Raw genomic sequence first — 13793 nt, 5'->3', positions numbered from 1 at the left:
TCAGACAGAATTTTGTTTTAGCTGATTTAGCGAGGCGCTTTGAAATATCAGCCAGTCAGGTCAGTAAAACAGTGAAGCATTGGATAGATGTCCTTGCAGAGCACACCAAGGACCTCATTCCATGGCTGCCCTGTGACACGATAAAATCAACTATGCCACAGGTTTTTCTGCAACATTTCCCTGATGTAACTTGTATCATTGACTGCACATAGAGTGTTCTGCAAAAAGCCAAAAACTTAGACTCACGCTCAGAGTCTTACAGCCATTAATATGCAAGTAACACAGTTAAGTACCTTGTTGCCATTGCTCCATCAGGGATGCTGATGTTTATTTCAGAGGCTTTTGGTGGGAAGTGTAGTAACCGGTATATTACACAGAACTCAGGGTTTCTTGATCGTTTACGTCCTGGTGATGGGGGACCGTGGGTTCACAATTTGAGATCTTGTTGAAGAGAGGAGGGTAAGGCTAGTCATACCTGCGTTTACACGCAAGCACAGCCAGCTGACTAATGAACAAGTGACTCAGATGAGACGGATAGCAAATGTGTGCATTCATGTGGAACGGGCTATAAGGCGTCTCAAAGTGTACAAGATCCTGTCACAAACCGTGCCAATAAGCTTAGTTCCTAAAATTGATAAGATACTTCAGATTTGTGCAGCTCTCATAAATCTGAGAGGAGAGCTTATCTCCAGCAAGTAATGTCTTACATAATCGTACACATCTTGTATATTAATGAATACATTTATTTATTCCTATTTATGAAATATTTGTAGAATACCTAAATAGAGTTTTATTTATACTAGAAATGTATTATTGTTTATGCTATTTATACTAGACATTTATTATTGTTTTGTTGTTTGCATCTCACAGAGTGAGACTTACATTGCCAACTGATATGTGGGTCAATTACAAAACAGTTTGAGGTACTTGGGGCAAAGATGTAGTTTCTTTCCACCAAAATCATCAGCCAACCTGGGAAGCATATGTAGAAAATAAAAATGTTCCAGTTGCTCTACTTGTTTGTCAGTGTAATCTTTGTCAAATGGAATGTCCAATTCCAAATGTTCCGTTGCTGTCCAGACAACCAGTTTGCAGCTCTGTAGACCCAGGCACATCATAGCCACTTGTGTCTAAAATAATAGAAAATACACTAAATTGCCACCAAATTATGAATATTAGTTCACATTATATTGTTTATCTCTTGTAATAATGCAGCTAGTATGTCTTGCCCTTGAAAACAATCCTGCTTACCTGAAGGTAGTATCCAGCTTTTCCATTTGGACAAATGATGTACTGTCCATCATCCAAGATTTTGATGTCACCTTTTGGCCGGGTGAGAAGTTCTTCGAGAGACATTGAACTCTTGAAGGGGCACTTGATCTCCAGAAGTATTGTCCCATCAAGGATCCCATCTGGACTGGCTGCCAACCAGGGGTGGTCAGGATGCACCATAAGGTCTCTGTTGTGCACTGCATGCCCTCTGCTCTCAAGGAGTGTGATGACCCTGAGTTCATTTTCAGAGCCATATTTTGTGGCTGCATTCCCGGTGAAGGTGGGGTACACATGCTCATTGAGAAATTTTAGGGGGTCTGTGGTGTGTCGTTTGGGGACTCGTTTTACTGTGCTTGCAGTTAGACGCAGTCTCCTAGCATCATGCCACACCTGTGACCTACTCTGGGTCTTTGTATCTGTTTTCTAATTTGGATATTTGATTGGGGGATAAAGCAACGTATGATTGGTAAAACACTGAACACTTCCTACATGTCAGCCGTGTACTATGATCTGTGTGATTCTCAATTCCCAATTCTGAATTTTGGTTTGGCCCATTGCTGTTCTCTACATCCGCTCTGTAAGCGAGCTGGACAAGACCATTTGTTTGAAGCTGATAGAGTGGGGCCATTACTGAGGAGTTGATATGGGTTTTAAAATCCTCATGGTTTCTGAAGAGTCGGGGAGATGGTGTGGGATTATTTTGTTCTTGCCTTGATGGATGGGGATATGTGTCCTGGGGTCTGTGGCGCCTAAAATTAACATGATTAACCTTGCAACCAGCATAGCAACTGTTTTTTTAGCATAACCCCCACTATATCTACCCTAGCAACACCATAACAAACTTCTCAGTTACCCTAGCAACAACCTCAACCACTTTGATATTGTCAACCAACATGACTACCCTAGCAACCATCTCAATTACCCTAGCAACCACTTTATTTACCATAGCAACCACTATATCTACCCTAGCAACCTTCTCGGTTACCCTAGCAACCACCACTACAATGCCAACCTAGCAACCACTTTGATATTGTCAACCAACATGACTACCCTAGCAATCATCTCAATTACCCTAGCAACCAGCACAACAACAACTTAATTTAGCATAGCAACCACCATATCTACCTTAGCAACACCCTAGCAACCTTATCAGTTACCCTATTAACAACCTAGCAACCACCACTAAAATGGCAATCTAGCAACCACCATAGCAACCAACATAATAACCCTAGAAACCTGCATAGCAACCACCATATATACCATAGCAACCTTCTAAGTTACCCTAGCAATAACCTAGCAACCGCTATGTTTAGCAAAATACCTGTACACTGTAAAAAATAACATTACATCTTACTGCAGTAACACAAGTATACTTTACTTACTAAAGGCTGACCTAGTGTTCTTACTAGAGTAACATTAGTAATGTGCCGAACTTGCATCAATGGGGTCTAAAACTTGAGATACACGAGTAAGCTTCACAACTCAGACCTGAGTAAACTGGACTCACGCAGTGCACACGCGCACAGTCAGCAGAGGGAGCATTCTGGATTCCACAGCCAACGGTCGGCAGTGTTACGGTGTGGCTGACTTTTGGGATGGGAGTGTAATGCAGCTTCACCAGTGACTTGCTCTGTCCGGTAAGTTTACAGTATGTATTAATGTGTCAAATGTTTACAGTATAGGTTGAACTAACAGCATTTGTGCAAAACTGTACATTCGGTTTCATTAACAGCTGGGGTAATGTTAAGTTTAACTTGCGAAGTGGCCGATATATGCGCTAGCTGCTAACAGTTTGCAGCTAACTGATAGCAGCTATGCGAGTTAACATTGCCTCAGACCATGCAGAGCAGAAAACAAATATTCTAGGTATTCAAGCCCTTTGATATTTTTTGTTATCGAAGTTATGAGGAAGTGGTGGCGCCTGGGGTCTAGAACTAGGCTGTATAAATTTGCCAATAGCAGTTGTCTTCATGAGCTCTTAATGAAGTTTAGTTCTAACGTTTCTCATGAGAAACGCTTGCTAGCATGCTAAGTTGATTCAAAACGTGTAAAGATTAAACTGTGTATGGTTTACGTCGATAGTCCTACTGTATTGATAAAACAATTAGGATAATTGGACTCATAACCTTACTGACTGAGAAAGCCATGGTCTTTTATCTAAAATCTTTCGTTGTGATTTAGCAAGAGGACTGCAGTGTGTGGAATTTAAACGAATGTGCCATTATTGAGGTGCAAAATGGCGTCATAATTCCAACGTATGATTGACATTTTAAATTCCATTGTGATAAATGTACTAAGCCTGAAGCAATAGAGAAAATTCAGTTGCCAAGTCATAATATTTTTAGCTTAACAGTATTAATTAGGTCTCTGAAGAAATAATTTAAATGAACATTTAATGTGATAAACTTAATCAGCTGTTTTAGTTAAACATGGCCAATAGATGCATATTGATAATAATTTTGCCCTCTTTTTCTTTTTGCAGTTGGAAAATTGAAAATGCAGAGCAATGAACTGGACATGTAAGTTGTGCTTGTTTGGATGTGAAGTCAGAGGTCAGTTGCTCAAACACTACAGATTGAAACATGAAGGTTACACCAGAATACAACCGAAAAAAACTACAGAGGGTGGTGAAAACTGGCCAACGCATCACCGGTTCCTCACTCCCCTCCATCAAGGCCATCCAGGGCAAGTGATGCTTGCGTAAGGCGCGCAGCATCATCAAAGACGGTTCTCACCTCAACCACAGACTGTTCACCCCACTCCCCTCTGGGAGGCGTTACAGGTCTCTCTGCACCCGAACCAGCAGGTTCAGAGGAAGCTTCTTCCCTGCGGCTGTCACCCTACTGAACTCTAGCTCTGCATCCCGGTGACAACCAACCAACTAAGCCCCCGCCCGATGCCTCCTTGCCTGTGCCTGTTGAGGTGTCCACCATGACCATGGAAACCTTGACGGGGGACACCCACCCCCGCGGACAATTGCACTACTCTATCCCACCCATAGTGTTCTATTTATTTACAAATGTACATACTGTAATTACACTTATACATGGCATTTTCTACTGCTCTTCATACTATTCATCCTGCACATACACATATTTTTACTACTGTTATAATGTTATTGTTTCTGCACTACAGTACTGTTACCACACTGCACATAGCTGTATACTGTACATATATGTCTATATGGTTCATACCGAATATCCATATTTATTCTGCTAATACACTGCACATATTTATACCTAATTTATATTACTCTAAACCACCTTCTGTAAACCAACTGTATACTACTGTTTACACCGCATATTTCTTATCCTGTCTATGCACCACCTGTCTTTGTATATCACATTGCATTTTTCAGCTTTTTTTGCACTTCTAGTTAGACGCAAACTGCATTTTGTTGTCTTTGTACTTGTACTCTGCAAAATGACAATAAAGTTATCTAATCTAATAGTGCCAACTATTTGTGTACATTCTGCAAGTAAACTTTACTATCCAACATAAAGTACCCTTTACAACTCAAAGTAAGGGTAACTCATTTAACAGTAGTAAATACAACTTTGTTTTCAAGTAAGCTTTACTCGAGGGCATGAAGTAAACTTTACTAGTTGGAAGTAAGTAACCAGAACTTTAAAGTCTTAAGTAAGGATAACTTCTTCTAAGTAAGCATTACTTGTAGACATCAAGTAAACATAACTTGGAAGAGAAAAGTTTTGTTTACTTAACTTATTTAAGGCAACGAGTTTCCACCCTTTTTTCAAGTAACCATTACTTATTATTTTTTACAGTGTAGAAAGCCTCATATGTCTCTACTGGTGTAAAGGTCGTTGATAATGAGTACACTGTACTATGTACTAATACTATGTATGTGTATGGACAATGAAAAGGTGAAAATGTTGTGTAACATTTTCTATACACCATAACGTAATTATGTGTCGTGATTTCACTGGGAGACAACTCGCATCATGCAGTTGACTGGCAACAGCTAGAAATTGCTACAAACAATTGAGATACAAACAGGCAGGGAAGCTACACCAAGCGCGTGACTGAAGCGTTCCGTTCACAACGCGTAAAATCAATTTTAGATGAATGGTCTATTTTTTTTCTGCAGCAGACGCAACGCAAACGAACGTGCCTGGTGCAGCTTCCGAGCTAATTTCGGTGTCATTGACATTGATACTGTTCAGAGAAATATATTAAAAACACAAACCTCCGTTGCTTCTCTCCTTTGTCTTTGAAGTTCTTCCAGTCTCTCCTCGTCATCTTTTGGAGTCTTACTTTTTCTTTGCATAGGAGGTCTCATCGATCCTCTGCCACCGGCTCTTGGCTTTTCTTTACCTTTCCCTCTTCCTTTACCTTTCCCTTGCACCTCCGTTGCATCGACTGATCTCTGACTCTGCTCACTGAGAAAAATAGTAGGCTACGCTGTAAACATTGCCTTTACACTATTAATCTCGCACATACAGAATAACGATAGCACTGAATCTACTGTACTATAACATTAGCATGCATTCGTTTGGGAACCTGATAGCTGATGCTAGCAATGAAATAGTAGCCTACCAAAATAATGAAAACGTAAAACTAGGCTATTCACTTTACATAGAGGTCATACCCAACATGTTTACTGGCTATATAACTAAATGCAATGTGTAATTGTTTTCTAAAGTAACCTTATAACTGGAAGGAACACCGGACGAAGTCGTAGTACTGGAAGCAATGTTAACTTTGGCATGAAACGGCCACCGTAGGAGTTAAAATGCGCTCGGAATGGGAGGGGCTAGAAAGTAATATTCAGTTGGTTGTCATATAGAATTTCACCGCTAGATGGGAGAAGTTCTTACACAAGGTAGCTTTAACGCTAACTCTGCGTCGGTCGTCCAGCTCCTCCAGCTCGGTCTGGGGCGTAGCGCACTTCTGCACAGCTTGTGCGAATTCATAAGTATTTGCCGTACTCAGTCGTTGAGTCAGTGCATCTAAAATAGAACACAAGCAAAAGTACATTTCAGTTTAACATTACTATGCCTGTGAATGATATAGGCTAAACTTGATAACCTAGGCCATGTAGAAATGTAGAAAAAAAGTGTGTGTGTGTCTGTGGCACAGCTATCCCAGAGACTTTCGGGAATAGAAACTAATAGAAATGCATGGTGTTAGTTTGTACTAATAGAAATGCATATGGTGTTAGTTTGTAACGCAATATGGCACACATATCACACCCCTTCCGCGGCAAAAGTCGACATGTGAATAGCCTACATTGAGCCAATCATGTGCTGTATTGTGAATACATTGAGCCAATAATGTGGTGCTGTGAAGCATTATGTACGCGCATTTCTGCCTAAAAGGACTTTGTTCCTATAATAGCCTAATTTAATTTGAGCGCGCCCATGCTTTCCACTCATGCCCTTCAGCTGGACAAATGACGTCACCACAGGCCCACACGCCACTCTCTTCTCTAAGAGGCCGTTTACACGACACCGCCGGGTGGATTTTCGCTTACCGCTTTCACACCTTTAACGACTCCGGCAAGAAAAAACCTCGCGTGTACACACAGAGGTGTAACCGGCTAAATGTGCTGTAGTGCATATGCCAGACCAGTCGATGGCTCCGCTGTGCAGAAGCTTCACGATATTTTCGCGTGAATCGCGTAGAAGAAAACATTGTTGAAACAGTTTGTCAAGCCAGAGAATGTCTAATAAGTGCTCTGGTTAAGCAGTCGCATGAAATAAGGAGACTACAGACAATTCGGGTTTCAATTCAACTGTTAAACTAATAAAGTTCATTTTCAAGGTATGTGACTGCTATGTGAAATGTCAAATGCTTAGCCTACGCATTGCATTAGGTCTGAGCGTGTATCTATGAGGTCTGAGCACCACTGGAGAAAACACTAACATGCAGTAAGCTAATGTTTAACTAGGTTAAGCTAACGTGTGCTTCTAACTTAGCCATTAAAGGCTGATAGGCTACATTGTGCATATAAATCATGACAGGGGAAAGAAAAACATTTTAATATGATAAATAAATGGTTCGGTTTGTTTTGACAAGCAACATGTCAGGTCGAGTGCCGTGGCTGGGTTAGGGGTGGGGCTGGCTATGTCGTCATAGGATTGCCGGCTTCACACGTCTACACGGCACGGTCTAGCCGGCGGTTTCAGAAGTTCCCACTTCGGAAGCCGGTTTCAAAAGCTATCGGTTTCAGTCTCCTAAACTGCCGGCGTCGTGTACATGCAAGGCGTAACCGTTAACAAAACCTCACCGGTTTCACAAAAACCGGCGTCGTGTGCACGGCCCCTAAATCACATGTTACGTGTGTGATCCATGGTGTGATCACTCTTTGATTGGCGCGAAATTTAACTGTCACATGTGTGTGCTGAATGATGCTGGTCCGATATTTTTCCACTCTGGTCTGAAGAGTCACTGAGGTAATTTGTGGCAGAAGGGACACCACAACAAACTTCGCATCTGGAAACATTAACTGGTAAGTCTTATCAGAACAAAGGCAACGTTTAATATGTGAATGTAGCCGTTTTTAACATCAATTTTGGAAAAGTCTGTCAAATAGGCCTAGCTTAGGATGAAATTATTTGACAAACACGTAGCCTAGGTTAGGCTACCAGTGTTATGATCTAAGGCTCCAATTTGTGTGGAGTGCTTCTCCCTTCTCACCAGAGGAACAATCTTTTAATTTCTTCTGTAGATTGTGTGTCTATCCAGTGTTACCCAATTTAGAGAAATAGCCTAGCTGAGGTAGAGATTTGCCTGCCAGATGTGATTCGGCCTCAGGTTAGCCCTTTCTTCAGACGAACTACAGAAAAGCGAATTGGCCGAATTAGGAGCAGGCTTCACTCATTCCCATTTTCGTTTAAAGGCCAACGCACATCGGTTCAGTCAAACTGGGCTACTTGTCGAGTTGTGCTACCAGTCGCACCTTGCCCACCCAGCACACAACGTCTTTTGGACGTTGATATCTGGGCTAAATCCCGTCGGTCCGTTATGGCCGTGATTTCAACCAAAATTAGACGTAGAAAATCAGTCTTTGTTTGGCCGGTCCATTCTGGTCTAAATAAAGACGTCTTTTAGACGTCTGTTTCAGACCACATATCAACCAACTCAATACTGTTATAAATTAATTTAATCTCTTGGTAGCCATTTTAATTTTGGTCTGTTTTCATAGTTGTTGCTACCAAAATGGCGGTGTTATTAACAAAATTAATGTTCTTCTGGTTAATAACGGAAAGGAACAGCCTGTTGCAGGACGAGTTGGAATGCTGTAACTTAGAATCTTGATGACAAGAACGACTTCGAACGCGATACAGCCAATCATGTTCAAGCGCGGGAACTCTCCGTTTTGGTAAATGCATTTCTAAAACCGTTAGAGCTGTGGGTTTTGAGAAAGCTGGAGAGCGGTCAGAGATATAGCGTAGTGAGCGATTTTGTAATAGTGGTAGATTATATAGTAGATTCATACATTAATAGCTTAATAGATAATAGAATAATAGTTATATATCGATATTATACTTAATAGTAATCATTTTTCCATAAATTAATTTGTTCCTGTTCGTCTGTTTGTGTACTCCTGTTACCCTATTCCCCTATTCCAGGATAAATACAATCATCATTTTCCAGGTGAGTTATAGTGTTCATTTATGAATTTAAATAGTTTAATTTCTTAGGTTTTCACTAATACAGATGACGTGAGCCTGCTAGCTGCTAATGACATTACCGGACTCTAACGTTACATGGCTGGCTAATACTAGCGCTAGCTAGCTGCTCAAACTAGCAACGTTTCTCAAAGTGTCTTAGACAAGGTCTTGATAGCTAACCTTGCCAGTAACGTTAGCACCGAACTAACGTTAGCTACCGATACACCTGGCAAACCATTATGAGTATATATGCATGTTCCTGATCTGGCAGACATTAACGGGTGCATCACTGCATCATATCATAGTGTTTGCCACTGACTTTGGCGCCATTATCTAAAATTTGATTAGAAAAAAATATGTTTGCCATCCCAAAGCATACCAGAGGCGCGGGAAGATATTTTCGGCGGGGGGATTCCACGGTCCATTTGCGGCTTGCATCCTTTCTGTTTTTGTTGTTTAGAAAACGTTTTATACTATGCTTGAATTCTTAGGCTTAGTTAATGCATTAGGTAGGTGTAAACATTGTTTGCTTTTAATCCATAATCGTTTTTCCATAAATTAATTTGTTCCTGTTCGTCTGTTCGTGTACTCCTGTTCCCCTCTTCTCCCATTCCAGGATAACTACAGAAATCATCATTTTTCAGGTGAGTTATAGCGTTAATTTATGCATTTAAATAGTTTCATTTCTTAGGTTTTCACTAATACAGATGACGTGAGCCTGCTAGCTGCTAATGACATTACCGGACTCTACGTTACATGACTGGCTAAAGCCACTCAAACTAGCAACGTTTCTCAACGTGTCTTAGACAAGGTCTTGATAGCTAACCTTGCCTGTAACTTTAGCACCGAACTAACGTTACGCTTGGCAAACCATTATGAGTATATGTGCATGTTCCTGATCTGGCAGACATTAACGGGTGCATTACTGCATTCTATCATAGTTAGTGTTTCCCACTGACTTTGGCGCCATTATGGAATGTGAAAAAATATGTTTGCCATCCCAAAGCATACCAGAGACGCGGCATATTTTCGGCTGGGGGTGCGGGGGGATTCCACGGTCCATTTGCGGCTTGCATCCTTTCTGCTTTTGTTGTTTAGAAAGCGTTGGTATTGAAGTCTTAGGCTAAATGCATTAGGTAGGTCTAAACATTGTTTGTTTTTAATCCACCACACAAATAGCCAGATACAGATTCTGGAATTGCATGCGTGCATTCTAAATCTCTCTCCAAAATGTGCCCGTTCTGTGGGCTTGCAGGCAAAGTAGTTCTGCTGTGCTGCATAGTTGAACGAAAACATTTGTTTATTGTAGCCTACAGAAAAATATAAATAACCTACTGTCAAGCGGTCAATTGGTTACAGTGCAGTCAAGAGTTGGAAGTAGCCTAGGGCAAATTAATTTACGAACCAGAACGTGGGCCATACAATTACCTAAGCCTCTATTGTAAAAACGTCCGCTAGATAAGACAGTTTAAATCGCCAACGACATTGTTTTAGCAGTAGCCTACCCTAGGCTACAGATTATTTCTTTAAAGTAATTACTCCACTACTGGCTCATTTATCAAACGGGTGCTTTCACTCGTCCTCTGCAAATTAAGCTACAGGTAGTTCGGTGTGAATAAATTCGGGTTTGCGATTGACAACATTGTGATAAGTAGGCTATACTAACTTTGCAAAGTTAATGCATCAATTTTGAACTCAGTTGTGTAGGCTACACCGCGCCAGTTGTAATCTGCATGAACAGTCCTTCTCAAGCCACTGATTTGATTTGCGTAGGGGAGATGTGGGCTGAAGCCAACCTGTTTGAGTGAACAGTGCAGCTAGTAGCCCGGTCTTTTCTGACAGTCCGTTTCAGTAGCAACTAGACTTTTTGACGTTCGCTATCGCATAATTTAGGACTTACTACTATGTAATGTAGTACTACTATATAGGCCTACATTACATACTGTAGGGATAACGGCCGCCGAGGTGTCCCGTTATTCACAATTAATGGACGAGGCTGAGGCAAAGAACTCCTGAGCGCAGCACCCGAGTTTGTAGGCTAACTAGTAGGCTAAACAGCATATCACTAACGTGCATCAATCGGGAATTCGCTAAATGAAGTGGGTGCTTTACTTATTGATCCGGATCAGAGACAATAGATTACAAAGTGGTGTATTTGTAACTTAAGGGTAGATGATTGTGATTCATTGCAACTTCAGCAAACAGCATATCACTAACGTGCATCAATCGGAAATTCGCTAAATGAAGGAAGTGGGTGCTTTACTTATTGATCCGGTTATAGCTTACAAAGTGATGCTTTTGTAACTTCAGTGTAGATGATTGTGATTCATTGTAACTTCAGCAATGTAAGGTACCTTCCTTACCTTCAAAAAATAGCTCCTTACAGCTGAAGCCCAGTCTACAGTCTGCCTCAGTGAGAATCCTAAACTTTCTCTGTGTTCAGTTACATAATGTTTCTCTGTGTATCCCTTACATAATGTAGGTCATCATAAATGGACTACAAAAGTAGTCACGTGACTTTACCCTTCCACTTACTCACGGTAGCATGGTTTGTTTATTAGCCTGGTTAGCATTGACACTTAACACTTACTGCCAGCTCTTCATGTGAGTAGGAGCACAACACTACATCGCGCTCCGTTATTACAAAAAATATGTTAAGCCAGTCAAGCCAATTGCCCGTTTTGATCAGTTTGAGATGAAGCGCCCTACACCATGTTACAAAAAAAAACTCAAAACAATTCAACTGATCCTAAAAATAAGGTATGACCACAAGAAGCAATAGAGGTGACCCCAGTGCATAGCAAATGGAAGGCATTAAATTAAGTTCCCAATGTGCACCGAGATATATTTTTTCTAAAAAAAAAAAAAAAAATCTCATCCACTCCACTAAAATCTAGGAACGCAACCAGTAGGTGGCGATGTGATTACTTTCCCTCCCTATAAGTCATTATATGAGAGATATGTGAGTAACACCGGAATGGACGTTACAGTTCTTCAGTAACTGTAACAAGTTACTGAAATTTGAATTCTAATGCGCTACCTACTTAGTTACTCAATAAAGTAACTAAATTACAATACATTTGCAGTAATGTTACTTTGTAGGCTAACTTGTTACCCCCAACACTGGTCGTTGTGTGTGATTGTGAGTGTATGCTGAATTGTAATCATGTCAAGACAAATCTGATTGGCCAGTACACTGAAGATAAATTAAATAATTTTCAAATTACTAAAATTATCCCTCTCTTAATCCCACACCCCAAACATGACATACAATATGTCGTGGAACAGAAACAACAACCAGAGATATGCCTATGGCAAGTTGTGGATGTGTTTGTATAGTCTTCCACTACAATCTTTGACGTTAATTAGCATGTTTTATATTGAGGTTGTTAATTAGCTAGAGGATTAAAAAGGTCATTTCAAAAATTCCCCTCTTGAAACAAATAACAGGATAGTATTTTTGTACAGTTTAATCTATACTCCAAGCTCATAATGGCTGTGTGAGAGAGCATAACCCGAAAGACATGATATAGCCTACCTAAAGTAGCCAGTAAAATAAAGTATAAACATTACAGTATGATGACCCAACCACCCCCCAACCCCCATAGTTTTAGAAAATTCTGTGGGAAACACTGCAAAGTTAGTCCAGCAGTTAGATAATGTTGACAGTTGCTTCATTTTATTAAGCAATATGTCGTTTAATACAGTTGATCATTCACAGATAAAAGTAGGTAGCTAGTCAAACATTAGGAAATATAATTTTTCAGACATTTTGTTGGTGATCCAAAACACCATCTGGAATTTGTGAAATAAGTGACCCTACTACTTTGCCGGAGATTCTTTTTAGTAATTTCCCATGCTGCACTGCATCTTACTGGACATGACCAAAGCATGCAAACCTCAAAAACACAATACTACATTGTATGATTTGTTTCTTGTTTCAGTTTGTGGTCTAAAAACTATGGATTCGCTCTACCTCAGGAACTGGAGAAGGGTTGAGTCAACCATAAAGCAGTGGGCTACTGAGGATGAAGAGAACTCAATGGAGTCAGAGTCCACTCACGATGATGACATCAGCAACATTGATACGGCTAGTGGCAGTGATGACGAGGGATGTGACAGAGAGGCTGTGTGGCTTGAATCTGAAAACGAAACAGAGGCAACGTCGGAAAGTGATCTTGGGAGTGACTTGGCAGATTGGGCATTGGCTAACAAACTTACCCATAAGTCAGTAAATGAGCTGTTGCACATTCTACAACGACATGGACATGAAAATTTGCCAAGGGACTCGAGGACCCTTCTGTCAACTCCAAAAGTAGTGAGCTTGCAGGAGCGATGTAATGGCCGCTACATTTACTATGGTTTAGAGAGAGGCACACAAAGAGCACTTCAACAGTCTCCTGCCTGTATAGACCGAATTTCCTTGTGCATAAATGTGGATGGTGTGCCAATTTTCAAGTCAAGTGGGACTCAGTTCTGGCCCATCCTGGCAAAGGCAGAGGAATTAGAGCCATTCATAGTCGCACTTTACAGTGGCACATCCAAGCCTGAGCCTCTACAAGAGTACTTAAAAGACTTGGTGGAAGACATCAATAATCTCTCAACTAGTGGCTTTCAATATAACGGGGCAATTGTGAAAATTACGGTCAAAGCCTTCATCTGTGATGCCCCAGCAAGGGCTTTTCTTAAAAACATCATTTATCATACAGGCTATAATAGCTGTGAGAGGTGTGAGGAGCTGGGTGAATGGAAAGGAAGAGTGGTGTTCAACTCAAAAGAGAAATTCCCTAGTAGGACAGATGAAAAGTTCTGCCAGGTAGCCTACAAAGGACACCAAAATGGAGAGACCCCACTGTTAAGAGCAGGAGTACCATGTGTGACGTC

General features: G+C 40.9%; 1 protein-coding gene across 1 annotated transcript in view; it reads right to left on the bottom strand.

Moving 5' to 3' along the window:
* LOC143133510 (uncharacterized) overlaps positions 1-13793 on the bottom strand; it is a 43588-nt gene that overhangs the window by 19461 nt on the left and 10334 nt on the right. Inside the window, exon 5 of the mRNA XM_076293274.1 lies at positions 6111-6242. Coding sequence (XP_076149389.1) covers positions 6111-6242 — 132 coding nt within the window. The remainder of the gene's footprint in view (positions 1-6110; positions 6243-13793) is intronic.

The sequence above is a fragment of the Alosa pseudoharengus genome, unplaced genomic scaffold (assembly GCF_046254945.1).
Source record: "Alosa pseudoharengus isolate Yale_2024_CS ecotype anadromous, Long Island Sound unplaced genomic scaffold, YU_APseudo_1.1 YU_APseudo_1.1_scf_2, whole genome shotgun sequence".
Classification (NCBI taxonomy): domain Eukaryota; kingdom Metazoa; phylum Chordata; class Actinopteri; order Clupeiformes; family Clupeidae; genus Alosa; species Alosa pseudoharengus.
Note: the sequence above shows the minus strand (reverse complement) of the source record. Positions and strands in the feature narration are given on the sequence as shown.